At 33.9% G+C, this 27,348-nt stretch overlaps 5 protein-coding genes across 8 annotated transcripts; 4 read left to right on the plus strand and 1 right to left on the minus strand.

Moving 5' to 3' along the window:
- The first annotated feature begins 1,006 nt into the window (after positions 1–1,006).
- LOC140960899 (transcription factor bHLH68-like) lies at positions 1,007–4,817 on the plus strand. Its single transcript, XM_073419221.1, has 7 exons — positions 1,007–1,364; positions 1,804–2,143; positions 2,502–2,576; positions 3,089–3,154; positions 3,365–3,430; positions 3,961–4,017; positions 4,548–4,817. The coding sequence occupies exons 1-7, from the start codon at positions 1,165–1,167 to the stop codon at positions 4,689–4,691; spliced, it is 948 nt and encodes a 315-aa protein (XP_073275322.1). The 5' UTR covers positions 1,007–1,164; the 3' UTR covers positions 4,692–4,817.
- Positions 4,818–6,428: 1,611 nt separating this feature from the next.
- On the plus strand, positions 6,429–8,608 carry LOC140961461 (peroxiredoxin-2B-like). Its single transcript, XM_073419984.1, has 3 exons — positions 6,429–6,715; positions 6,802–6,881; positions 8,101–8,608. The coding sequence occupies exons 1-3, from the start codon at positions 6,561–6,563 to the stop codon at positions 8,352–8,354; spliced, it is 489 nt and encodes a 162-aa protein (XP_073276085.1). The 5' UTR covers positions 6,429–6,560; the 3' UTR covers positions 8,355–8,608.
- Positions 8,609–10,182: 1,574 nt separating this feature from the next.
- Positions 10,183–12,509, plus strand: LOC140961462 (rac-like GTP-binding protein ARAC7). The gene is made up of 8 exons (XM_073419985.1): positions 10,183–10,748; positions 11,108–11,195; positions 11,329–11,438; positions 11,522–11,585; positions 11,759–11,823; positions 11,906–11,971; positions 12,083–12,189; positions 12,352–12,509. Exons 1-8 carry the CDS (start codon positions 10,650–10,652, stop codon positions 12,383–12,385), a joined length of 633 nt encoding a protein of 210 aa, XP_073276086.1. The 5' UTR covers positions 10,183–10,649; the 3' UTR covers positions 12,386–12,509.
- Positions 12,510–13,164: 655 nt separating this feature from the next.
- On the minus strand, positions 13,165–18,338 carry LOC140961879 (uncharacterized). 4 transcript variants are annotated; one of them, XR_012172408.1, is made up of 8 exons: positions 18,055–18,338; positions 16,404–16,828; positions 16,176–16,253; positions 15,299–15,397; positions 14,749–14,941; positions 14,222–14,646; positions 13,442–14,004; positions 13,165–13,393 (listed from the first exon to the last, which is right to left on the minus strand). XR_012172408.1 is itself a non-coding variant. In XM_073420641.1 (7 exons), exons 2-7 carry the CDS (start codon positions 16,809–16,811, stop codon positions 13,786–13,788), a joined length of 1,422 nt encoding a protein of 473 aa, XP_073276742.1. In that variant the 5' UTR covers positions 16,812–16,825; positions 18,055–18,338; the 3' UTR covers positions 13,165–13,785. The 4 variants fall into 4 exon arrangements, 3 of the variants coding, with proteins under 3 accessions (XP_073276742.1, XP_073276740.1, XP_073276741.1); XM_073420641.1 differs by having other exon boundaries at positions 13,165–14,004; positions 16,404–16,825; XM_073420639.1 differs by having other exon boundaries at positions 13,165–14,004.
- A 661-nt stretch (positions 18,339–18,999) lies between these two features.
- On the plus strand, positions 19,000–21,759 carry LOC140961871 (cyclin-dependent kinase F-1-like). The gene is made up of 2 exons (XM_073420628.1): positions 19,000–19,529; positions 20,580–21,759. Exons 1-2 carry the CDS (start codon positions 19,035–19,037, stop codon positions 21,498–21,500), a joined length of 1,416 nt encoding a protein of 471 aa, XP_073276729.1. The 5' UTR covers positions 19,000–19,034; the 3' UTR covers positions 21,501–21,759.
- Positions 21,760–27,348: the final 5,589 nt, after the last annotated feature.

Here is a 27,348-nt window from a genome sequence, read left to right on the forward strand (position 1 = left end):
TATATATACACACACATGAGAAGTAGGGATGTTCGTCAATCGGATCGGTTTTCTATTATTTATTTCATTTTTTTTCGATTTTAGAAATATATAATATAATATTTGAATCGTTTTCCTGGTTCAGTTTTCCAACAAAACAGTTAGGTTATTTATGTCTTGTTTATTCGATTTTGACAATTATTTAAGTTAGTAGTTAAAATATAACATATTATATTTTAATTAATTTTTTAGTAAAACTTTAAAATATAAAGTTTAAATAAATTAAATAAATAATAATTCAATTTCAGTCATCCCAACCAAAAAAATGTCGCTTGCGTTCGATCCTTGATAAGGGTGCTACGGCCTATCGTGATATAAAAAAAATCATATTTCTACTATCATGTATTAAAAAAAAAATTTAACATTATATGGAGAAACATATTCTTTAGCTCAAATTTCCAAGCCAAATTCATTATTTAAAATTCTTATCAGAGAAATTGCGTGAACCAAAATTGAACTGGTACACAAGATTGAGAGTAAATATCTTGTAAAGTACTCACCGATATTTATTTATGAGATAAGTCAACTATGCTCATATTTACAATAAAAAAATAATATTTTTTTGTATAAAAAGTAATATTTAACGGGTTATTCAAATAGAACATCTGTATCACAAATTTGACCTGTGAGACCATCTCACAGGAGTTTTCGTGCAAACGAGTAAGTCTCTTATGAGATGATCTCACACATCTTTATTCGTGAAAAATGTCAACATGTTCATATTTAAAATAAAAAGTAATATTTTTGACATAAAAATTAATATTTTTTCATGAGTGAATTTGTCTAAAAAATTGACCCGTCTCACGTGAGTTTTTATGCAAAATTCAAGCTCAATTGTTTTAATCTAGCTCGAGTTTTTACTAAATTTACCAGCTCACCCGACACAATTGTTTAAGAATCTTAATCAAATATATATAGAAGACAGATTAGACTCAAATCCCCCATGAATATGACTGTTACTTCATAATCTCCGTTTCTTAAAATCCTCTACTTAATCAAGTGTAGAGGTGATTCACAAAAAGTTTTTACAAGGCCCTCTTCTTTTGAGAGGTCGATCCAAAGAAATATAAAGTAAAGTGAAAGCAAAAGACAAAAACAAAAAAGTCAAGTTCGAAAAAGCAAGCTATGAATCAAGCTGTAGCCCACGGCTCACAGGTGGTGGCCGCCGGCAGCCCCAACTGGTACCGGAGCACAACGAATATGAGCACGCCACCGCGCCACCAACACCACTCTCTCTTGGCTGCGCCGCCCCCGCACAATTACTTTCCTCACCAGTTGAATGATGATATCCAAGAGTTTCCTGGGTCATGGAGCCAACTCCTCTTGTATATTTTCTTTACACAGATATATATATTTATTTTCTCTGTTTGATGCATGTACTCGGTTTCAGCGACTTCTATTTCAGATATTCATGCAATATTATACATCCTTTTTTATTTTCCTCAATTACACTTGGTGAATAAGAATCTCGGGTAAGGGCCAGCTAAAGTAAATTATACAGTTGCAAAAGAATAAAAATGAAATTTGAAACTCATTTGATTGCTATATTTCACATATATTTTCCTTACAGACATACTCAATGGATTCAGTATGGAGGAGTAGAGGTTATTTAATGTCCTTACTCGAAATGAAAAGGGTTTCAATTTAGTCATAAAAAAAATGTAAAGTTCACAACAAAAATACATGAAGTCTGCCCCTCTCTGCTAAAATCTTGGTTCTATATATAGTACTATCCAATTTATTCTTGTTTATTTTGAGGTGCAGAGGATCAGAACAGGTTGACGAAGAAGGTAGCAAGTCCTCAACATGTACGAAGCAGATGCAGGCAAAAACTATGGAGAAATATTACGAAGAACAAATGATCAATCAGATAATCTCGAACAACTACTCGTATTTTGCTGATTTAAAGCAAGATAAGAACTTGGAAAATTATGGCACTGGAAATTCAAAACCCTTTAATTTTTGGGCTCATCAGATGGTATCTGCATCTTCACCAAAGTCGTGTGTCACTACTGATTTGAGCGGGGAAATGTTGGATTTTTCTCACAAATCATCGGAATGGAAGATTGTTAATCGCCGTGATTATTCAGATCCTTCATCTGAGGTATGCTGGATGGTAATTAGGGTTTCTGAAATAATTGCATAGAATAAATTATCAGAAACCAAGTGTTGTAAGATCATTTCCAATGGCAAATCAAATTAGTTAAATTAATTATTAACCTGGTGATGAATTGGGCAAGATTTAGATTGCACAATTAATTATTTCAGTCAATATATATTAATACATGCACTTTTTAATTTTTTAATTAAGAAAACACTACAATGTTAACATAATATTTCAAACTTTGAGCCAGGAAAAAAATTAATAAAATAATTTCCCATTAATAATATACAGTCTTTTAAACCAAAAAAGATTGGTCTGACCAATTTGAATTCTTATCATGTCAACTTTTTTTGTGAAGTGCAACAGCACGGCAAGAGGTGGGGCAAACAAGAAAGCTAGGATTCAGCCTACCTCATCTCAGACTACATTCAAGGTAACTTGAGCCATTTGCTTCTATCTTTTTGTGTATTCAATCTTTTCTGATATTTTATGTTATTTTCTCAATAACAACATCATTAATAGCCTATTTTGTTTACTTGGCGTTTATTTATTTTTATTTGTTGAGCAAATTATTTATTATATTTCAATAAACAATTTTAGTAATTAATGTAAGATATTTGGAATATCCAATCGATGAAATTAATTATATAGAAGATTTTGAACAGACCTTTATCGAACCCCTAGTTGTTGCATGCTTGCTTTTGTTTGTGAATCCGGCCCACCCTTTTAAGTTTTGGATCACTACTATTGTCTTTCTTGATTGTCTTCTCAGCACACTTGCTTATTCTTTTGCAATAATTATCTTGTCCACACAAACACATTAAGAAAGATGACTAATATGCGTAAAATTAATGCACGTAAACTTAAAAAGAAGACATTTTCTCTTGCAATTCCTTTGTCACATATGCTTATTTATGAAGTTGATTCATCTTTGAAATTAAACAGGCGAGAAAAGAAACACAGAGGGACAAAATAACAGCCATTCACCAGCTTGTTTCGCCATTCGGCAAGGTAAAAATTATTGAATAAATTCTTAACAAAAAAAAAAAATTGATTGAATCCTTAAATTTTTTGACGTGGGTTTTGGCAACAAACCCGTTATCGAGACAGATGGCCGGCTTATACTCTATATATAGCAATGTGACTATATATGTTGCATAAACAGAAGATGGCATGCAAGGGAATATGATTTTGATTATTTTGTGAAAACCCCTTTTGCAGACTGACACAGCTTCTGTGTTGTTAGAAGCTATTGGATACATCAGATTCCTTCAGAGTCAGATTGAGGTGAACCCCTCCCCCCACCACCCCCTCTCTGTTACATTCTTTGCTAACGGCATGCGTATTCTACTATATATCATCTAACCTAGAGATGGCAAATGTGTGATATAGACATCGAATGTTGAAAAAATGGGAAAACGTGGGTGTGTTTATATTCTCCTAGAGGGGCTAAAACTATATTTTTTGCATAAAAAAATCGATACGTATTTGCGAGAAAATCAATTTTTGAGCTCCCCTGGGATACTCCCCTAGTTGAAAATGTTCGAGAACTTCGAGGTTTTAAAAATAAAAGGCCTTGAACCAATTTTTACTTCATTTCATGATTTAAATTGTTGAAAAATCATCTATTGAAGTGATTTATCAAAAACAAAGCAGCCTGCTTGCATGTAAGCAGGCCTGCTAAGAAGTAAGAATAAAAAATATGAATTACAAGTATTTCGTAACTCTACTGTAATATAATGAAATGGTCATGATTTAATAAATGTTGCGTTGATAATTTCTGAACACATTAGTTCTTCATTCCCATTTCATTTCAGGCCCTAAGCCAACCATATTTGGGCAGTGGATCAAGAAACCTGAGGAATCAACTTCCTGTAAGAAATTAGTCCTATATATAAATGCTTTTTCGTGATCATTTTATTTCTCTCCGTATGCATGGGTATTTTAATAAAAAGTACCTTGTTTCCTACAAATTTGGTTGCCGGATATATATTTAAACGATTTTTTAGTGAAATTTTCTATAGATTTTTCACAGATAATAAATCATTCTCACAGTTAATCTATCACGGATGAAAAACTAGTCGTCGTCTTGGGTTCATGTGTTGTTCGTTAATTTTTTTTTCTGCTCTTTGGTGTCTAAGCCAAACACAAGGATAATAGAGACGAAAAGTTCAATGTGCAACATGCATGAATAGTTGTAGTGTCCCATGTCCATGGTGGGAATTGGTAGTATATATCTTCTAATAATGAACATATGGAATAAATTTAATCGAATTATTACCTCTCTACTTTTGCAAAGCAGATGATATTTGTTAAGAGCATAGCATGCATGTGGATATCTGAGAAGAAAGTACAAGATAACATGTGCAAGTGATCAAATAATTCTTAATAATATTTTTTGCAGCTGGAATCTGATAAAAAGGAAGCAAACAAAGACTTGAGGAGCAGAGGATTGTGCCTTGTTCCAGTTTCTTGCACGTTCCATTTGGGAAGTGATAATGCTGCAGATTACTGGGCTCCATCTCCTTTTTCTGCAAATATTCGATAAATTGTTGTATAAATTATTATTTATTATAAGTTTATTTGAAAATGATGTAACATCATTAACAGTCAGCCTGCTGTAAAATCCTAGGCTGACTGCTTATGATGCTATATATACATTTTGTTCAAGTGCTATTTTATTCCAGCTGTGAGTTTAAAATTATATACTCACACACACATATATTAAAAAAAAAAAAAAAAATTCCCTTTGTTTGCATGAATTCCTATACATTAATAGCAAAAGCATATTGTTGGTTTTATTAATAAAAAAGTATTAAATAAATGGTAAAAATCATATTTATCAAACATAGAAAAAGCAGTTGTATTTTCAGGAAAAAATGTTAGTTATACAATAAAAAAATATTAAATAATTTCATTAATAGATTAAGAAGAATTTTAAGAAATACACTATGTGTTGCTTTTCGATATTCAACGTGAATGTGTATGAATGTTAATAGATTAGGGTGTTTTGAAATATATTTATATTTACCTTTTGATTAATCCTAAAATATCTTATAATGCCCAAATAATATAAAGTTCTATGTATGACCTAAAATGCAGTTGACAAAGTCTTGGTTGAAAATATTGGAGGATTTTTGAATTTTGAGCCACCTAATATTATTAATTCTTGGGCTTGTTAGAAGAGAGGTCCAGAAATGTGGTGTTTGAACGTATTTACGGTTTAAAATATTTGACTTGCATCGTTATCATCGGATGTAAATTTTATTAAAACGACAAACGTTTTTTATTCTAGAACGTTTTATATTTTGTAACGGTTTAAATGTGTATGTGTGTATGCAAGTTAAGCTCATACTAACATAAAATTAGTACCTTAATGTAAAATTCAATTGTCCAAAATTGATTTGGAATAAGTCCATAGCATGCATTTATTGACTTCTATTTACAAATCATCCGTGGTTTGGGTCACTCAATTGATTATAAAACGAGTTGTTGTTGCCTTGTCCGACTCACGTTAGTGGTATCTTTTGATTTGATTATTTTTTAGTCTGCAGTCTTCTATTTAAGAAAAAGAAGAAGAAGAATAATAATAATAAAAATATTTTTCATGACAAAAGTATTAATTAATATTATAAATGTGGAAATTGTTGATCAGACTGTCTCACAATAGACTTATTAATATATAAATTAATAATTAATTTCAATGACAACTAACCTACCGTCTCCAAATTTATTTTACTTTATTTTTTTAAACTATTATGTTCATATTTAAATTTAAATAGTATGTCTCTTTTGAGACGAGCCAACTCTGTACATACTTACAATAATAAGTAATATTTTAAACATAAAAAAAAATAATTTTATTGAGTTATCCAAATAGAAGATCCGTATAAAAAAATTAACTCCAAATCCATCAACAAATTTTTTTATGAAATTTAAATCATAACAAATATATGAATGTTTCTATTTCTTTTCTTTTTTTTGGGTCTAGATGTTTGATATTATTTGGTCTTATAATTAAAACTTAAGTAATAGATGTGTTACAAGTCAGTGACAAAATTATTTGATTTTGTACTCCAATTATCTGCATATGATCTAATTAATAAAATATTAGAAGATCCATAATTAACGATGTTTTCGAAATAATTATCATATCTTTAATCATCATCTTTAAAAAGTAGCCCAAATATTTGTATTATATACAAATATATTTTTATTTTATTATAGATGCCGTTAGGACAAGGGCGGACGCCAAAACTCTATCAAACCCATCTCAGAAATTTCATTTGGCGTCCAAATACACATTCGTATCTTCCCCTATATATTTGAGGTAAAATTCCAGTCCAGACCAAGCGACGCAACCTATCGGACTATATCGCAGACGAAGCTTTGAGATCATAGCAGCAGCCGTGAATCAATGGCATCTATTGCAGTCGGTGACGTCATCCCCGACGGAACACTGTCGTACTTCGACGAAGAGGATCATCTCCAGAGCGTGTCGATTCACTCCCTCGCCGTTGGTAAGAAGGTCATTATCTTCGCCGTTCCTGGTGCTTTCACCCCTACTTGCAGGTCATCCCTAGCGCCTGCCCTATGTATTTTGAGCTCCCCCCTTTCTTTTGTGGACTCTTTGTGATTTTGGAGCTAAATGGTTGCAGCATGAAGCATGTGCCTGGTTTCATTGAGAAATCAGATGAGCTGAAATCAAAGGGTGTTGACGAAATCCTGTGCGTCAGCGGTATGTTTAGTTCCCAGTTGTGTTTTAATTGTATTTTTTCTTCGATTTTTAGCCAGAATTGTGGTGTGTCGAAATTTACATCTAATTGATACAAGATTATGTTTTTTCCTAGTTAGGATTAGGATTTTTCTGTTATCGGTGGTTTAAATTCCGCAGGGATGGGCATCGAATTCGAAATTGTTTTTACGTTTTTATAAGCCTACTGCAAAAGAGGGGGCCTGGAGAGAAACCTTTTTGTCTGGTCTATTTTTCCTAACCTTTTTTCCTTGTATCAATGGCACCAATCGGCTGATTATCGGACACTCAATTGAGTACTTGAGACTGATCACATTATCGGACACTCAATTGAGTACTTGAGATTGATCAATGTAATATTTGATTTTTACCATTATATCACTTAAGGGATTATTTAGTTGAGGGCCGATTTACCCTTTTATTTATTTGTTTGCTTACTTGAAAGAAATGCTGATTGTCATTCGCTATTACAGGTCCTTTGAAATTTACTTGATATTGATGATCCCAAAATTCTTTGATTATAATAAAGCATCCTTAGTTCCTTTATGGTTGGTATATATATATTTATTTGTTTGAACGAACATGTTGAATTTGTCAGTGGTTGTCTTCAATCCAAATATGAACTCAAGAAGTTCATTTGTGTTTTCTGTAATAATCTCTTGAAATGTATCCCAAAGATAATGTCTTTTAAGTTTTAACCAAAAATTGCACTGTAGTGATCATTCCTCTAAAGCGGTTGTTAGAAACAGGTCAGAAAGATTGGTTCAATGAAAAGGTCATTATTTTTATTTTTGCAAGGATACAATGGTGATTCACACGTTGGTGAGTCAAAAAATAAAATCCGTTATACTGCCTACACGGTTGGCAGAATCACAAACATTTACGCTCAACGAGGAATGCAATTTTTTGTTGAAAAACCCAAAATTGTATATGTGGGAAGTGAACAGGGAAACATGTTGTGTTTGTTTTGGTTGCATAGATGTAATTGTCAGCACATATCATATGTTGAAATATTTAAACTTTCGAGTGTTACATTCTTTTAAAGTTTATAGTATTATGTATGTGCTAAATATCAGATTTGGATTTAAAATTATATGATTGAAATGGGGAAATATGAAAGTGAAGTGAAAATGAATTTTTGGCAAAGAATTTGAAAATAATTGTGACTTGGAAGTTTACCGTGCATCGTGACTCTTATTTACAGTGAACGACCCATTTGTCATGAAGGCATGGGCGAATACTTACCCCGACAACAAGCATGTCAAGTTTCTTGCTGATGGCTCCGGGAAATACACTACTTCTCTTGGCCTTGAACTCGACCTCTCCGAGAAAGGACTCGGAATCAGGTCAAGGAGATTTGCCCTATTGGTGGAGGACCTCAAAGTTACCATCGCTAATGTCGAGTCCGGTGGGGAATTCACCGTTTCTAGCGCTGAAGACATACTCAAGGCTCTGTAATTGCCTGCAACTCGCATGGATTTCCATTTTTTTCTTCCCCTGTATACCTCTAATATTCTCTTTGTTTCTAGACTTATCTTCTGTGGGATATTGGAGTACAATATACTTAGTAAATGAGAATTTTGCACATTTTGTGTTTTACTTGGCTCCAAAGTCATTTTTTTGTCTGTTTGTTGGTTATATTTTTTAGCCACTCCGACATTTGATTATCAATTTTGTTCATGCTATTATTAGTTGACGCCCAATTTTTGTCACATTTTTTTAAAAATATCATGTTTCGTGCCATTTTTTTTAGAAAATTTGAAGTAATTCCACCGAAGTGGCATAATTTGCTGAAAATTTCCAAGTCTCGAGCCTAACATATTTTTTTTTTGAGCTTTAAGCGGCGAAAGCAATTAAAAAATTAGCGAAGAAACTAGTGGTAGTGAAAAGAGTAATAGTTGCATAGTCTCTTTTAGTATCTATTAGATTTCCATTATTAATATTCAAACAACATTAATTTTTTGCATTATTTTCACCAACGGATACATATATATTATGACTTCATTGCTGACAATACCAAACTTGTCATGTCAGGTGGCAATATCAAACATTAAAATATTTTTAAGTAATAGCAAGGATCAAGTGTTTGAAATATATTAAAAATAACTATTATTTCCAAATTTTTAGATAAATTTACGATTCTAAGTTATTATAACATTTCTCTCATCACCACTTGTTCAAATGAAGCGTGATCAATTAATTTCTGAAGTCAAAGAATGCAACAAAAAAATTATGTACAATATATATTTATTTGACATACAATTTCAAGTTTACTTACTGTGAAATATTACATACTTCAGCCCACATTTTATAAAAAAAAACAAAAATAGTTTTCTTTTAAAAAAAAAAAAATTCAACCATGTTTTATCAAAACTTTTTACTCCAAATTGCTATGACTTAACAATGCAATTTGATGTCTCAGGTTTTTAATTTTACTTATGTTTATTTCAGATTATTATTAGTTGGTCTTCGAATCTTCAAAAATATAATAAATTTGTAGATCTTACCAAAATATATTGATCGTATTTTTATTTTTATAGATATCTCACGATGTTCGATCTTACCCCGACCGGGACCCTGAACCCCTATCCCACTTCGGGTGGTCAGGTGCCAGAGCCCTTCACGCTGACATGATCCCTTCGCCAAGAACTTCTCAGCTGGCCATAATCAGCACGTCCATGAGAATGCTCGTCAAATCTCGATAAAATCATGGTCATATTTACTCATTCGAATATAAATACATAAAATCCAGTTTAATTAGGAAAATAATCTCACAATCAGATATCGGATTAGTGTTAATATTCAAGCAAAATGAATAAAGTTCTCTTATCATAATACTGCCTACATAAAGTAATGTTTCTCATTTGCACATGTATATACCCATAATTGTCTCTAGTTGATTGATTTGCATATTTTTTTTTTTTCAATTACTACTTTTTTTTATCATATTTTCTTGATCTTTAACTTAAACTCGCCGAAAAACAACTCGAACTTCCCGGTAATTTTTGTTGGTTTTTGTTGAGTCAGTATTACATGAAGCATACCGACCCAACCTGACCACGTACGACCACAGATAGTAAGATTTGTGTGCTTATAGGATTAAACCCTAAGCAAATTCGGTACAATCAATTTCATATATATATATATATATTATAATATTCACGTTATTTAATTTTACAAAACAATACCGAATATAAATTAAGATGATTTGAATTTCATAAATGCCAAACAAGAAATAAAAAAGAACAAGACATTTAATACCAATGGACACCAAAGATCTGCCATAGCTGGAGACAAACATGGAATAAAAAGATGTCTACTGACTGTTCAATTCATTTCAACGTTAAACCCAAAGAGCACTCAGGGCCGTTCAAAAACAGGGCCCCTTTCTACATTTGAAAACAAAATCCCTCTTGGATTTTAAAATTTATTGAGCTGTTATTATTCAAAAAATGTCAGTCTCTCTCTTTCTCTCTGTCACACACACACTGCGCACACTGTCTCTTTGTTTTTTAATGTAATTTCTTGGAACTACAAAGTTTGCAATAGGGGGCCTCTCTTTCTATATCCATCTCTTTCTCTTGTCCCCTTCTTTTATTTAAAATATACTTCTCTTTGAGTCACTCTTTTTTCTTTCTGTCCATCTTTGCTTCAAGAATCCCTTCTTATTTAATTCTTGAAACTTAGTTTGCTCTGAAATTTGAGTTTTTGTAACGGAAGGGCTACATTGTGGAAGCTCAAGATTCAAGGAGAATGAGTGCCTCAAAGTTTATCAAATGTGTGACAGTGGGAGATGGGGCTGTGGGGAAGACTTGCATGCTCATATGTTACACTAGCAACAAGTTTCCTACTGTTAGTTTTTTCTTTCACTGTTTCCCAGCTTTTGTCTTTTTTTTTTTTGATTTTCTTGTTCTTCTTTCTGTAAAGATTTGATTTTTTTCGAAGCATTCGCTAGTTTGCCATTTTCGTAAATAAATTTTTTTTTAGCAATGGATTGTAGTTAATTAGTTTCTTAACTCTGCATCGTTTAAGCTGTGTTGGTCTTAATATGTTTAAGGTTATAATACCACGGCTTTTGTCTCAAATGCTGTTTCCTGTTACTTTTTTTGGGTTTGCTAATTTGTTTGTGGTGATTTTTTTTACTCTGTTCATTTCAGTACTATACCCTCTCTCACTCACGCACACTAATCTTAATCTTCCTTTTGTGACAGGATTATATTCCAACAGTGTTTGACAATTTTAGTGCTAATGTGGCTGTAGATGGCAGCATTGTCAACTTAGGGCTGTGGGATACTGCAGGTATTGTTTTCCCGTAGCAAATGCGAGATTCTAAGGAAATTATTTGTATAATTTGAATGTTTTGAATTTGTCCTGTTTTTAGTTTATTCCAAGTGTAATGATTTTATTTGTTTTTGGTTTCTTTACATTAAAGGTCAAGAGGATTATAGCAGGCTGAGGCCACTGAGTTATAGAGGTGCTGACATATTTGTGTTAGCTTTCTCTTTAATCAGTAAGGCCAGCTATGAAAATGTCCTCAAGAAGGTAAATGATTGTCACTGTTGTGAATTATTCGTCTTCACTTTTCTTGATTGATTGATGACATTTTGTTTTGATTCTCATTATAGTGGATGCCTGAACTTCGTCGATTCGCACCAAATGTTCCAATTGTCCTTGTTGGAACTAAGTTAGGTACGTCTTGAATTTACGATATGTAATGAAGGACCAAAGATCGTCGTTCTTGTAAACATTGTAACCGTTGATTACCTCATTACTAAAAAAAATTGTCGATAGTGATGTAGAGTCAAAGGTTAATTTTGGCTTCCCAGCATATAATCTGAACTTGGTGTTTGTTTCTACTACAGATCTTCGTGAAGACAGAGGATATCTAGCTGATCACATGGGATCTAATATCATTACAACTGCCCAAGTATGCCTTTTCTTGCTTTCTTCTTTTCTGTTTTTCTCGTTTCCCAATCGGCATTATAATTTCTAAGATGGTCAATTTGCAGGGGGAAGAACTGAGGAAGCAAATTGGTGCTGCGGCTTACATAGAATGCAGCTCAAAGACTCAGCAGGTTAGCTAACATTGCAAAAAAAAAAATTTGGGTTCTTTATTCATTGTACAAATAGTCAGATGGCCAAAAGATTTCTTGCTTGAAAGCTAATATTCTTGATGTGTTTGCCAGAATGTGAAAGCCGTATTTGATACCGCGATTAAGGTTGTGCTTCAACCTCCTCGGAGAAAGGAAATGCCAAGGAAGAGACGGCACAGGAATAGTGGTTGCTCGATTGTGTAAGCATCAGTTTCGATTTTCTGAATCAGAATTGTTAGTTTTGTGATATTTGGTTGTGTTACAGTAAAAATATTGCGTGTCTACACGAATACAGTCTCGTTCGACACTTCGACCAATTGTTCTTTCAATCTCCTGAACTGTTTCTCGTTTGTTTTCTGCAGAAGGGGTATCATCTGTTGTGGCTGTGATGCTTAGGAAAGTGGAGAAATTGCTTGCAACTTAATGCGCTCAAGCTTAAGTTGTTGCTGAAGGGGGGAAACCAGTTCTCTAGAAACCTCTGAACCTGTGTATGATGTTGGAATTCGAGCGATGTAATATTTAAGAAAATGTCGTATCGAGAGTAGAAAGATGCCTTGTGCGCTTTAATAGGCTGAAATCCAAGTCTTTTTTGTGAATGTCTAAGGTTAATGAATCATGGGTCGTACGATCAAAATCTAATATGATTTATTTCAGTTCGCTTTTAAATTTATTATATGTATATATGAATGTCAGTGGTTGTCTTCAATTATGATAATCAGTGTTGGCAGAGATCCATAAAGACGCCCCTTTCTAAAGTTGACCTATAATATATGACAAAAACTTGTGTGTTTTACGGATCGTATTTTGTGAGACGGGTCTCTTATTTGAGTTATACATGAAAAAGTATTATTTTTTATGTTAAGAGTATTACTTTTATTGTGAATATCGATAGGATTGACCAGTCTCACAGATAAAGATTCGTGAGAACGTCTCACAAGATACCTAATAATAATATAAAGATATCTATCTCTCTTAGTTTTGTTAAATATTATCAAATTAATAATATCTGGTCATGAAATCTTACATTTAATTCTATGATGTATTTAATTATTGATACATTATACACGGTCGTAAAATCTTCCATTTTATATAATAGCTCTCATTGTTTTTCAAATACTGTATTTTCATGATCCATAAACAATGGTCAGAAGATGGGCCAAATAGGGAATCTTGAATCAAGGACCATAACATCTTGTCCAGAAATTGATTTATTTGACTCCGTTCTTTGGATAACAGCCAAGAGTTGAATCGATGGTGGTAAAAGATCACGTGTATTTTCAAGTGGTTTAATGTAATCACATGAAAAATGACGTTTTTTTCCATCGATCAACCTAGGGGTTGGATCGAACTAACCAATGTCTGCTATAAATGAAAGATTCGGAGAGCAACAAGACTCGCAAAGATCTCAGAATAGTTTTTTTTTTTTGGGCTTTAAAGTATTAAATTTAGAACTTCACCAAATTTCTTAGCCGATGTTACAAACTTTTCTGCTTCTATCGTTCTCCCAAGGCAAAAAAGTCAAGTGTCACCTGGCAGATCATAGTCGATATCTTCAAGAAATTCCAATGCAGTTAAAGCAGTGGCCGGCTCACCAGTTAGCATAAGCACGAACTTTTTCAATGGTATATGATGATCAATAGCCAGAATAGGTTCACATTGGGAGGCCGCCCTTAAGTACTGACTGCTGAATGATATAGTCAAATCAATAGCTAACCACCAGCAGCCAGTCCACAGTTGCATCACAGAATTCCGGTAACTCGAGCATATAAAGCTAACAAAGTCTAGTCATCTTGTCTCTAGTTGTATCCCTTGGTCCAGACAGGAACCAGATATATTAGAGTCCCCAACACAAAGGAAATGAGAAATGTAATTGCGGCATAAGCATAAGACCTCCACACATGCTTGCTTTGTCTCATTGCATGAAATTCAGCAATGAAGGTTGAAACTGTACTCAGACAACCGAGTAGCCCAAATTGGATGCCTGTTGCTGCAGTGTTAAAGGTTGCGGTTTTTACCTGTGATGAAATGCATTGAGGTCCCATTGGTTATCGTGAAACTAAAAGTCATATTTCAAAGCATCCCATATAGTTTATAATTATATCATATTATGCTCATATTCCACTGTACTTGCATATAAATCAAGAATGAAAGGAGCATTTGTGTACAAACAAGATTGCGGTAGAGTATACTGGAAAGCAAGAGAACATCGAAATGGTTTGAAAGGATTCTTACCACTTTCTTGAGTGTGGCCAATGCGGCCATTATACAGGCTGCAAGAACATTTGCAGCAAGGGTCCCAAAGGGAATCCATTTTAATGTGCCGTTTTTACCTAGGCCACGACCATTGAAACGAGCTAACCACCACCTGATCCAGACACCAAAAGGTCCAACAATGCAAGCTAAGAACAGTTGAGCGTCACTACCACCTGAATCAAACTCTTTCTTCTCCAAACTTCCAAACACACCCCATAGCAGGCCTAAGATCAACACCAGTGTCATTGTAAATGTCCATAGACACTGAGACCTGTTAGAAGTACAAGCACTTATGCACGAAGAGATTCGAAAGAAGTGGTTAACATTTGTATATCTGCAAAGCCATCTGAACCCTTTGGCAGTCTCAATGCCGAAAGCAATTGAACCAGCTACGAGTAGCAAGCCTGTCAAGATTCAAGCACTGATATTTCTGATTTTCTGTTAATATTACCTGAAACAAGATGAAAAATTCCAGAATTTTTCCATCAAGAAACCCACTCTTTTACCTATAAGAATCCCAAGCACAGCAAAGACCCATTCACCATTGACACTAAGGTCAAGCATCTTTTGATTCCAACCACTAAATGTTGTTAAACTTCCTAGAAAGCCTGTTGTCAACCCAATTGCTAGTTGATCTGAAACTTTGGAAATACTTGCTTTGAATACAATACCAAACCAGCCCATCAAGAACGAACCAACCTGAAAAGGTGCTTATTACCAAGTAATCATCGAGAAAACAGACATAGACAACAGAAAGCATGCGCAATCAATTTAAATGATGGGCAAATATGACTAAAGAACATCTAAATGTTCCAGTTTCACTTCGTTTAGGTTATTCAACAGTTTTCAAGTTCCAAAAGTGAAAATATACAAATAAAAAAAGGCGCATTATAAGTTATGCTTTAAAAATTTCAAACTACAATATAATCGAGTATATTAAGAGAAGGCTACGATATTCTCTACAAGATGGTGAAATTAAAAATCAAGAGAATTATCATAAGTCCTTGGTATACAAACACAAAAATGATCGAACTGAGAGAAAGACAAAGAACGTACCATGTTTGAGGGAAGATCTGGGTACATGTAGCTCTGATCACTAGTAGCACCAACTACCTGCGGTCCAAAAAGTTTTTGAAGAGAGTATCTAGCTAGAACCTGCCCAAAAATATTATAAAAGAAAAGATAAGGTTTATGCAGCTAACATAACAGCTATTTAATCATTTTTTTCTATCTCCACTATTAATTCAGCATGGATGTTTTGTTCCCGAGAAACATACTGCTGAGGAAATGTATTAACACGGATCAGTTAGGTATGAACCAGACGTCATGTGTCCTGTCAACTATTCATGCGTCATGTTTCAATAGATGGTTGCTTATATTTCAAGTATATCGATAAAAATTTCACTGCAGAATCTCAAGATATAAAATTGGTTTATTACCTGCTACATTATATGATGAGACCAGAAACCTCTTTAAAAAATGACTGAACGCTTGGAATGAACATCAGCAATTTGCATGGACAGTAAGCTTTCTTACTGAAGACAAATGCTAGCAGTTTGGTTCTAGAGTGCCTCACCAATCACTTTTTGTCAAATGAGAGCATTGAATCCATATAATAAGGCCACGATTTCATATTAAAAAGAGACATTTTCTATAGTGAATATCAGTTATATAAATAAATTCAAATCTCAGAAAACCATTTGAAATCTTCTGCAAGGCTTGTCTTCGATCTCATTCAAGTCTGACAAAACTATTTCGACACATCCACTATGATATTACCTAGAAACTTAAATTAATATTGAAATAAATTTACAATTATTTTCATGTTTGACTTTAAACCATAATACTCAAATATTTTCCAGTTACGTGTTCCAAATATTGTGCTTCATTGATAGTATCTAGGGAATCAAAATTTAAGAAATTAGCATAATACCCCAAGAATTCCAAAGACAGCAAGAGATAGCAGACATGAGATGTACTCCAACAACCGAGGCAACGGTCTCTTGTCATCCTACAAAAATTCGGTGCAAAGGAAAAGCAGTGAATGAAAATTCTATTTGAAAGCTCAATCTATAAGCTAAATATTAAAAATATAGAGAGCTTCTTCCTAGTCCAACTGAACCATGAAGCAAAAAATAACGGAGAAGACAAATAAACTAACTTCGTATTTATCTTCAGATAGAATAAATGATTCCATCGAAAGTGGGGATACGATATCTAGAGCTAATGGAGATACGGGTGAAGAATAATTCAAACTAGTAGGGTCACGACATATGAACCCAGAAGGCTGCAAAAGTTTTTCCTCTTGAATAGGAACCACAGTTCCATTTTCTGACCCGATATCTAGAGATAAGCGATTCCTGTCACTTTCAATGCCTCTGTTGCTGTGAAATGCCCTATCACCAATATCCCCCACCTCTGATACTGCCTCACTGTCACTGTCCACATCTATCGAAGGATGAAAATGAAATGATTGACTCAATGACAAGCTCCTCGGAAAACTGACAGCTCTTATAAGATCAAAGGAAGCACTTCTTCTAGGCTCAAATTTAGGATTCTTTTGATCCATAATCCTTTCTTGTTCTACTGAAATAGAAAACTCGAGCAACAGAGCGAGGAAAAAATCATATAGGCTTGATTCTAGCAGAAAAAAACAGTCAATCTTATGGTAATATACTTGCAATATTAGATATCAGTAATCTATCACAAATGTTAGTCACAGACATTCAAAAAACAACATATAAGATGCAAACTGGTTCTACAAGGAAAATCATTATCAGATGATTCTGATGCCAGCAAACAAGACTAAACAAAGTTATAGGGACACGGACGAGCTCAATTTTTAGAAGAATTTATTCGACGTTCAAGTTAGTGGGGAAAAAGGGAAACATATAGAAAAGTACATAATTTTTTTCCACATTGGTCTTCAACTTTTCAAATTCACACAGTGATTATACAAAGACAATGATTATAACAACTTGATTGTTTCAGCTAATTCATTAAAAAAATAAGTTCGTACCACGAGAATCAAAATGCTACACGCCCAAAAAAACTAACGACCAAATAAAAGATTGTAAAAGAAACATTGGCATGTGAAGGACTATTGTGCCTGATGTTCAAGCAAATGAAAGATTACATTTAGAACCAATTTTTACTTGATAATTTTAAGAATCATATCAACAATATTAAATCACGGTTGACTATCTGTTGTCCATGCAATGTTGTCTGTACAATTATTCTAGATACATGCATATTGTTTCCAGAATGCACAAGGACAAAAATATAATTATAAATTATTCATATATTGGGACATTCGAGACAAAACACGCGAAGATGACAATGTCACACATCAAACAAGATTTTATGTCAAAGAATCAATAAGCATATCAAAAGGAGCAACAGCATCCACTAATTAAACAAATACCAAAGTGCCACTGATAGTTCTATCATCAAGTAGTATAAGTGGGATCATATCGAGCAACCGATAATACCTTTGACTCTTTGAGCAATAATAGGATCATAAATAAACCAACATACCAAAGAAAGTTAAAAGGGCCCCTCTGAATCACATAAAGAAATCTCACCAAACACAACCCAGGGCTTTTCAAGTATTAGTTAACATTTTTTCCATCGTAGTGTAAAATAATTTTCGTTACAGCGAATAAAAAAGGTTCGTTTTTGGAAACCCTTTTCATATTTATTTATTTTTAATAATAATGATAACAATAATAATAATAATAATAATTCAAATTACACGAGCCAATAGAAGCTTGGCGTTCAAGCAAACACAAGGGAATGAAAGAAGCTCGTACCTTGAAGGAAAATCGGCGAGATGGAATTCGAATAAAAACACGAAAATCACAACGATCAACACTCTGTGCCTCTCATTAAAAAAAAAACAGAGAGAAGAAGTAAGGTGTTTGATTCCGTTGGAGTTGCGGCTCTGGATCAACCAAGATTTGTGAACAGGAAACTCAAAATCTGAAGATTAATACGGATGCATAAACAAGCTCAACATACACCGTTGGTTCACCACCTTTTTTTGCTGTACCCGTGGAATTTGCGTACACATCTACGTCATGATAGAGACGTGAAAAAGTTGACTATCCTCGAATTCACAACGGCTTCCCATGCGTTTTAACTTGGAGGATTCAATCCAAAGTTACTATGTTTTTAATGATTTTTTCAAATAATAGATTTTTAATGTATTTGGTTTATATCGGCTTATAGATTTATGTGTATTCATATAGATTTTCTTTCAAACTTCTACTTTGTCTATGAATGTGAAGTTTTAAAAATCTATCCAAATTTTTGGGTTGAATCAAATATAATTTTTGATAATTTATATTTATTTTTTAAATATAATATAAAAAATATTTTTGATAATATATTTGGTTTATATCGGCTTATTGTTTTTTGAAAAATATTTATTACATGATATAATAAATATTTAGCTAAATTAATTTTGAGACCGGGCTTTAGCCAAATGGTCTCACTCAAACTGGCTCCCTTCTTGGGTTAAATCCCCTCCACAGCGTGCGTTGTAATAAAAAAAAGCTAAATTAATTTTAAACTGTAAGTTTAATACAATATAAAAATAAATAAGAAATAAAATTGAGACTGTGATTTGATTTTTATTTTTTTTCATGAATGAATGATGACATTGACATAACCATACTTTTGGGCCGTCAGTAATTGGGCCAGATTCGTGATGTGTTTGGGCCCGTAACGATCTAAGATTGAATCTCTTCTTTTTCACAAAATCACATATCACATTGAACCGGTGAGCAGAATGGAGGATTCCCCCCCTCAATCGAAGAGCTGGAGCATTCACACCAGGCGTGAAATCACCTCTAAGTACGAGATATTGGAGCGCGTGGGATCCGGTGCATATTCCGACGTCTACAAAGCCCGCCGCCGTTCTGATTCAATCACCGTCGCACTCAAGGAAGTGCATGATTACCAGTCCGCTTTTCGCGAGATAGAGGCTCTTCAGACACTCCAGAATTGCCCCAATATAGTCGTTTTGCAAGAATACTTCTGGAGCGACGACGAAGATGCGGTTTTGGTGCTCGAGTATTTACCCACTGATTTGGGGGCCGTGATTAAGGCCGCAAAGAAGGAGTGGGAGGGTGGGATCGGTGTCGGGGAGGTGAAGCGATGGATGGTTCAGATTCTACAAGGAGTCGACGCGTGTCACCGCAATTGTGTTGTTCACAGGGATCTGAAGCCTTCTAATTTGTTGATTTCTGATGAGGGGGTTCTCAAGATTGCGGATTTTGGTCAGGTATGATCAATGTTGCTCCTCTTTTCTCCTTTCTTCTTTTTCCTTTTGTTGGGTCCGTGCCTTTTGTGGATTTTGCTGACACTGTTGTGTCTTGTATGTGTTAATATTCTCAGTCGCAAAATTTTCAGGTGTACTGTTTTTGGTTCCTAGAATTATGTTTATTGATATTTCTATTTGAGAAGTATGTGGCCGTATTTTTTACCTTTTCATTTGTGCAAGAGCTTGACATATAGGTAGATAGACTGGCTTTTAGGCCATAATACATATTTTTTATCTTTACGTAATTTAATAGAACGTCTATCTGAGAAATTTGTCTGGAGCCATGTGAATAAGCTCAAGCCACAATCGTTAATGAGAAGCTTCCTTGGGGAGAATGAGATAGGTTTGTTCTCATAATCTCATGTTTTTGACGAAGTATGACCAGTGAATCTGCTAGAGAGACGGTAAAGAAATTGGCATGTATTTAAAAATTCAATCTTTAGTATGCTTAGAATCAAGTAGGGTTTCTGTTTTAGCGATTTTTCTTTTGTGAGGCTACACGGGAGTTCTGTCAAAATATATGGCACAATTCCTGCACCTCTTTTTCCTAGTCGTCATTTTCGGGTCTAATGGTTGAATCTCTTTCAAATCAGGAATCAGTTGTTTAGAATTGTTGTATATGTCGTATAAAATTCTGTTGGCTTGTGGTTAGTTGTTGTGACTAGCATGTTCGGTGACTTTCAAATTTTAGGACTAGGTGTATGGTGTATACCCTGGCTTCGGATATATCATACATGTTCAGGGTATAAAATATTGTTGTGAAGTTTACCTAATCGAATACATAGCCTTACTTTTAAATATACGTTCTGGATTTTGAAACATTATCCAGAAGTGCGTAATTGAAGGCATGGCTGGCAGAGTGGCCCTTTATACTTTTACATTCTCGATTTTTGTTTGACAGAAATATCAGAAGTACCATGTTCTCGAGCTTCTGCTCTATCTGTGGATTCATTTTGTCGATGATACTTAAATTCCTCGGGTACTATTTCATCTTTTTTTATCTCTGCACAGGCGAGGATACTTCTTGCTCCTGGATTTGCTGCTGACGATGGGCATATTCAATCTCACGAGCAGCCACAATCATTTCAAGAAACTGTATCTCAAACAACAGAAGTTGTTCCTGTACCAGGTGGTCAGTTGGTACATGAGCGTAAAGCAGTGAATGTTGAAGAATGTGATGCGGAGCCAGATGAGATAAGAGTTAAACACGCTCCAGGTGATATTGATAAAGACAGTGTGTCCCATGATGGAGCTGCTTCTTGTCTTGCCACATGCGCCACCAGTGATATTGAAGATCCTTCCCAGTATTCTTATTCTTACGAAGCCGAGGATGGTGGCGAGGATTGGAATGGCTCCCTTACATCTTGTGTTGGAACTCGGTGGTTTAGAGCACCCGAGCTACTTTATGGATCAACAAATTATGGGCTAGAGATTGATCTCTGGTCCGTTGGATGTATTTTTTCAGAGCTTTTGACTTTGGAACCACTTTTTCCAGGAAGTTCTGATATGGACCAGCTGGGTAAAATTTTTAGTGTTTTAGGCAACATATCGGAAGAAGTTTGGCCTGGTTGTGGGGAACTTCCTGATTACAAAATAATTTCATTTGGGAAAGTAGAGAAGCCGATTGGTCTTGAATCTTCGATGCGTAGTCGATCTCCTGATGAAATTCTTCTGGTCAAAAAGCTGTTGTGTTTTGATCCTCTAAGCAGAGCAACTGCCATGGAATTACTTCATGACAGTTATCTAAATGAAGAACCTTTACCTGTGCCATTGTCTGATTTAAGGATCCCTTTGAAACAAGGGAATCAGGATGAGGACTTGTTAGTTGAGTGGAACGACTTCAAGGATTTTGATTCAGATTCAGATTTTGATGATTTTGGCTCCTCAACGTTTATCACTACTGACAATGGCTTCTCAATTCGGTTTTCTTGAGCCGAGTGTCAATGGCTTATCTTGAGTTTGTAGTAAGTTTCTGATGCTTGAGCATTCTGGATCCAATAAATTATAACATTGCATACATGCCTCAGTTTTGTATTATTTCGTACATTTGACCATGAGGGTGTAAGTGTTAGATAATTACAAATTTGAAAAAGGAGTTGAGAGGTGAAGGTTGATGATGATAGTACTCCATCTTGTATAATGTATAACGTAAATTACAAGTTGATGTCCTACCTCGCTCCCCTCCATTCTATTCGATTCCTCGCTCTTTGCGAAACAAATTAATGTGTGGAACGGTTCGTTGGCCCGGCCCACCCGACAATTGATGAAGAATACGGGGCAATTATCTAGTCACCATCAGGCATTTAACGAGGTAAACTTTGTGATATGATCAAGTGGAAGAATTAAGTTGCTTCTCTTCAATAGTATTCTTGCATATATATATATATTTGTGTGTGTGTGTGTGTGTGTGTGTGTGTGTGTGTGTGTGTGTACTTTATATAAAAAAAATAACGTGACAATACTTTATATTTATGTTAAAAAACTCAATCAAATTAATATATCCTTAATCAAATATATTTTATTTTTCAATCGTGTTACTTCTTTCCTTCTCCTTTTCCATTTCTTTCTTTTTACCACGATCACGAGTCCACATTAATATCCTTTTTAAAAATATGAACAATGCATTATTACATAAAGTCTTGTTACGTACATATACATCTTATAAACATCCAAAATTTTATTTATTTTCAATCAGGTTCCACATACATTCCCACTCTCAATCGAACTTTTAACCATGATCGTACCGTCATCCATCGAGCAGTCTTAATGCGTTGGAGCACATTTCCACTGATCCAGCGGCGCATGCGAGTAGTTCAGCGGGCGGGCGCATGAGAGTAGAAACTAGCTGCGTTCATCTTCAGCGGGCGGGCGCATGCGAGTAGAAGCTAGCTGTGTTCGGTAGTAAGATGAACTGCAATTGGTGACTTTTGAATCAACCTTTACCGACCACATCCTATCTTGGTATCAAATGTCTTATTATTGTAAGGTTCTCACAAAACCCACCAGAGACACCACATCCTAAAAAGTTGTAAAAATATTCCTAATTAAAAGAGGTCTGGTGGAAATTTCATACTATATATAAAGTTGCAACTAATATCAGTTGAAACATCAAAGTCTCGAGCGATGGACATCTATTCCACATTACCACACACGTATACTCTCTAGAGCAAAAACAAGGAGAAAATTGATAAAATCAGTGAAGAAAGTTCACCTGAATTATCTTCCATGTCACCAGATATCGCCGCTCTCGGACTCAAGCAAGTTTCCCAGGAATTAAAACTACTTCAATCAAGACTGTCACAAAAATTGAATTCCATAACCTTACAAATACAGACTCTCTTACTCCAAATCAGATCCTAGCTTTCTGTATACTCACGCCGTTAAAATTCAACCCAAACACATCAAAACTGTTGAGAAAGCAAGGTCACTGCTTGGTCCTCGATCTTCAAGATGAATCTTGTGCATTATGCAAAGCGGTTCTAGAATCCAGTTATCATCTATTTTTGTCCTGCTGCATTTCGAAGAACATTTGGGATGAAGTTCGAAACTGGTTGGATATGAAGAAACAAATGGGATCAGCAGCTGCTGTTATTAGAGCCTTTCGAGGGGCATACCGTGGGATTCGGTCCTTAACAAAATGAGATGTATGGCTCTCGCAGGTACGGTTTATCATGTTTGGAATGCTAGGAACATAGTAATGTTCGAAAGTGAAAAGTCGGATGTTGTTACTATAATAAAGAAAATCAAGATTCTCAAATTTCGGTGCATCCCAAATGCGGTTACTGTAATAAATATATAATAATTAGTCAAGTTAATTAGACTATGACTATGTGGTTAATGTATTATATGTGTTGCAATAGGTTAGTTTAGATTTGACATTGTTTGTTGGATTTTACATGGGAATGTCCGGTATACTTTACTTATACCCTATTTTTACCTTATTTAATAGAAGCAATTTCATTATAATTAAAAAAAAAAAAAAAAAAGAGCACTCCAAATTTTTTCAAATTTTGATTTTTTGGGTAAATAAGTAATTATAATATTAGACGTTTAATAAAATATCAAAATACTTGAAATATTTGTAAAATAAGTTTGATGGTGTATAGTGAATTGTAATGAATGCAAAAAATAATTTTGAATTAGACGAAAAAAATTTTAGAGCACAAGCTTAGTGAAGTTGAATTAAACTGAGTAGAAACGTAAACAAAATTAAGGAATAAGAAACAAAAAATATCAAAAATTTTAATGAATACAAAATGAGATTAAAATTTCAATGATTTATTTTGCTAATAAAATCAAAAAGACATATAATTTAATAGTTGGTCTCATGTGAAACGATCGACCGATTTATATTTACAATAAAAAATAATATCTTTGATATAATAAATAATATTTTTCATTGATCGAATCGAATCGAAGATTTGTATCATTAAATTGACTAGTATAATGGAACCACAAATGTAATTTAATTTGATGAATGTAAACTGAGATTCTAATTTCAATGTAGAAATCGTTGAAAATTAATATTTAAAATTTGTATGTTGAATATTTGAATGTTGAAAATAAGAGTTGTAAATATTGAAAATTAGTGTGTGATGATGTAGGTAATGATGATTTTATTTTTGGATTATTTGTAAAGATTTTCTATAAATAGATATCTCATTTGTGAAGAAAATCACAATTGAGTTGAGAGAAAAATATTATAAAGTGTGTAGTGTGATGATTTTGAGAGTTTAAGATTTTTACTTTTTACCATAAATTTTTACTTTTTCACAACACGTTATCAGCACGAAGCTCTAAAAGTCCTCCATACTTTTCCAAGCTCCAAAACAGAAGAAAAATATAACAAAAGTAATAATATTTATTTTATTGTTTATTTATTTATTGTCTATATACTTAATATATAATATAATGTTATAATAAAATAAATTTTTCAAAAACTTGTTATAAATCCTGGGAGGATGTTAAGACGACATCCCACACTCCCGGTAAGGGATACGACAAGTATAAAAGCCTATAAGGTTTTTAAACAAAATATCTTATGACACCTTATTACAATAATGTGATATGATATACATAATTATTTAAAACATGGCTAATATTATATACACCATATTATTATCATAAAATTATACAAATACATACATTTATTTTTTGAACACCAACGGTCATAAACGGTAACAAAACGGCTAGTTTTTGCCCTATAAATATGATCTCACAAACACATTCAATCACTCCAACTTTCTCTTCTTCTCTAAAAATTATTCTTCATCAAATTTTCGAAGAAAAAAGAAGATGGCTTTTTCAAAGTTATTTTTAATTATTTTGGTTATCATACTCACGAGTCTTGTATTTATCGAAGAATATCCTCCTCGTGTGTTTTCTTTATTTTTACGAATGCTTGTATTTGTTGTTTATCCATTACTTTGTATTGTAATATTCATTAACTAATAAAATGCATCGTAATTTTTTTAGTACAACCATGTCAAACTTGGCAAAGCTCGAATTCATTGCTCTTGATATTACGGGGAAAAATTATATGCCATGGACTCTCGATGTAGAAATGCATCTTGAGTCATTAGGTCTAAAGGAGACCATAAAAGAAAATGGCATATGCACATCACAAGAAAGGCAAGAGCCATGATATTTTTGCGTCGACATCTCGACGAGGGATTAAAATGTGAATATCTGATTGAAAAAGATCACATGGCTTTGTGAAAAGGATTAAAAGAAATATTTGAACATATAAGGGAAGTTATACTGCCGACCGCCCGTGATGAATGGAATATGTTGAGATTCCAAGATTTTAAGAAAGTAAGTGATTACAATTCGGCGATGTATCGAATAATCTCGCAATTAAAATTTTGTGGACATGAGGTGACAGAATCAAAAATGCTGGAAAAAACATTTTCCACGTTTCATGCATCAAATATAACTCTACAGCAAAAATATAGAGTGCGTGGATTTGCGAGATATTCTGACCTCATCACCTGTCTTCTCGTGGCGGAAAAGAATAATGAGCTGTTAATGAGAAATCATCAGGCACGACCCACTAGTTCAACGGCATTTCCTGAAGTAAATGTCGTAAGCAAAAATGAATTTAAACCTGGAAACCAAAATCAAATTTATAAACAAGATTTTGGTCGAGGACAAAATCGAGGTCGTGGACGTGGACGTGGAAGTAGTCGTGGTCGTGGACGTGGCCGTGGTTTTGAAAATAATCGAGATAGTTATTTCTATAACTCATCTCAAAATAACGTCCCAAACCATCCACAGAAAAGGCATCAAGAAAACATGAGTGTTAATGAAAATCACTCGAAAAGATTTGAAAGTTCTTGTTTCAGATGCGGTACTCCAGGACATTGGTCTCGTATTTGTCGAGCCCCTGAGCATCTTTGCAAACTTTATAAAGAATCGATAAAGGGGAAAGAAAAGGAGACCAACTTCACTGAGCGAAGTGACCGTTTGAGTGATTCAACTCATTTTGATGCTGCTGATTTTATGAATGATTTCTCTGGAAATGATCAATATGTTGGTGGGATAGAAATGAACAATATTGATGCTGCAGATTTTCTCAATGATTTCTCTGAAAATGAACAATATAGTGGTAGAATATAAATGTACAATAATTTATTTTTCATGTATTTATATGATAATGTTTTATTGTACAATTATGATATGTGTTATATTTAAATATGTATTGTCATTAATTTTTTTTCATTGCATATTTTTTGAAGTTCAAATATGGAAAATGCTATGAGCAAAGCTGAAGTTTGCATACCCGATAGTGGTACAACGCACACTATCCTCCGAGATAAAAGATATTTCTTGGAACTAAAACCAACAAAAACAACGGTGAATACAATATCAGGTCCTGTAGACTTGATTAAAGGATGTGGTAAAGCACAATTTTTGTTACCTAATGGTACAAAATTTTTGATCAATGATGCTTTATATTCACCACAATCGAAAAGAAATTTGTTGAGTTTTAATGATATATATTCCCATGGGTATGATACTCAAACAATGAATGAAGGGAATGAGAAATATATGTGTCTTACCACATATAAATCAGGAAAGAAATATGTGATTGAAAAACTACCAATGCTCCCTACTGGATTGCATTATACACATATACGTCCCATTGAATCAAACATGGTAATTGATAATTCTTCAATATTAACCAATTGGCATGATCGATTAGGACATCCTGGTTCAACAATGATGCGAAGAATTATAGAAAATACACATGGTCATCCATTGAAAGACCAGAAGATCTTTCAGAATAATAAGTTTCAATGTAAAGCATGTTCTCTTGGAAAACTTATTATAAGACCATCACCAGCCAAAATCCAAACTGAATCACCAATGTTTCTTGAACGTATTCAGGGTGATATTTGTGGACCAATCCATCCACCATGTGGACCATTCAGATACTTTATGGTATTGATTGATGCCTCCAGCAGATGGTCACATGTATGTTTATTGTCAACTCGAAATGTTGCATTTGCAAGATTACTTGCTCAAATAATAAAATTGAGGAATCAATTTCCCGATTATACAATCAAGAAAATTAGACTTGATAATGCTGGTGAATTTACTTCCCAGACTTTCAATGATTATTGTATGTCTATGGGAATCATTGTTGAGCATCCTGTTGCTCATGTACATACTCAAAATGGATTGGCTGAATCATTGATTAAACGTCTGCAAATGATTGCTAGACCAATGATTATGAAAACAAAGCTCCCTATTTCTATATGGGGACATGCAATTTTAC

Source organism: Primulina huaijiensis, chromosome 16, assembly GCF_012295235.1.
Source record: "Primulina huaijiensis isolate GDHJ02 chromosome 16, ASM1229523v2, whole genome shotgun sequence".
In the NCBI taxonomy this organism is placed as follows: domain Eukaryota; kingdom Viridiplantae; phylum Streptophyta; class Magnoliopsida; order Lamiales; family Gesneriaceae; genus Primulina; species Primulina huaijiensis.

Coding starts and splice junctions, on each gene's coding strand:
- LOC140961462 (XM_073419985.1), top strand. CDS start 10,650: ATGAGTGCCTCAAAGTTTATCAAATGTGTGACAGTGGGAGATGGGGCT. Junction 11,439..11,521: donor ATGAAAATGTCCTCAAGAAG/GTAAATGATTGT, acceptor TTCTCATTATAG/TGGATGCCTGAACTTCGTCG. Junction 12,190..12,351: donor AATAGTGGTTGCTCGATTGT/GTAAGCATCAGT, acceptor TGTTTTCTGCAG/AAGGGGTATCATCTGTTGTG.
- LOC140961871 (XM_073420628.1), top strand. CDS start 19,035: ATGGAGGATTCCCCCCCTCAATCGAAGAGCTGGAGCATTCACACCAGG. Junction 19,530..20,579: donor AGATTGCGGATTTTGGTCAG/GTATGATCAATG, acceptor ATCTCTGCACAG/GCGAGGATACTTCTTGCTCC.
- LOC140960899 (XM_073419221.1), top strand. CDS start 1,165: ATGAATCAAGCTGTAGCCCACGGCTCACAGGTGGTGGCCGCCGGCAGC. Junction 3,431..3,960: donor TCCTTCAGAGTCAGATTGAG/GTGAACCCCTCC, acceptor ATTTCATTTCAG/GCCCTAAGCCAACCATATTT. Junction 4,018..4,547: donor ACCTGAGGAATCAACTTCCT/GTAAGAAATTAG, acceptor TATTTTTTGCAG/CTGGAATCTGATAAAAAGGA.
- LOC140961461 (XM_073419984.1), top strand. CDS start 6,561: ATGGCATCTATTGCAGTCGGTGACGTCATCCCCGACGGAACACTGTCG. Junction 6,716..6,801: donor GCTTTCACCCCTACTTGCAG/GTCATCCCTAGC, acceptor AAATGGTTGCAG/CATGAAGCATGTGCCTGGTT. Junction 6,882..8,100: donor CGAAATCCTGTGCGTCAGCG/GTATGTTTAGTT, acceptor TCTTATTTACAG/TGAACGACCCATTTGTCATG.
- LOC140961879 (XM_073420641.1), bottom strand. CDS start 16,811: ATGGATCAAAAGAATCCTAAATTTGAGCCTAGAAGAAGTGCTTCCTTT. Junction 16,254..16,403: donor TATCTGAAGATAAATACGAA/GTTAGTTTATTT, acceptor GAATTTTTGTAG/GATGACAAGAGACCGTTGCC. Junction 14,647..14,748: donor TGTGCTTGGGATTCTTATAG/GTAAAAGAGTGG, acceptor GAATCTTGACAG/GCTTGCTACTCGTAGCTGGT.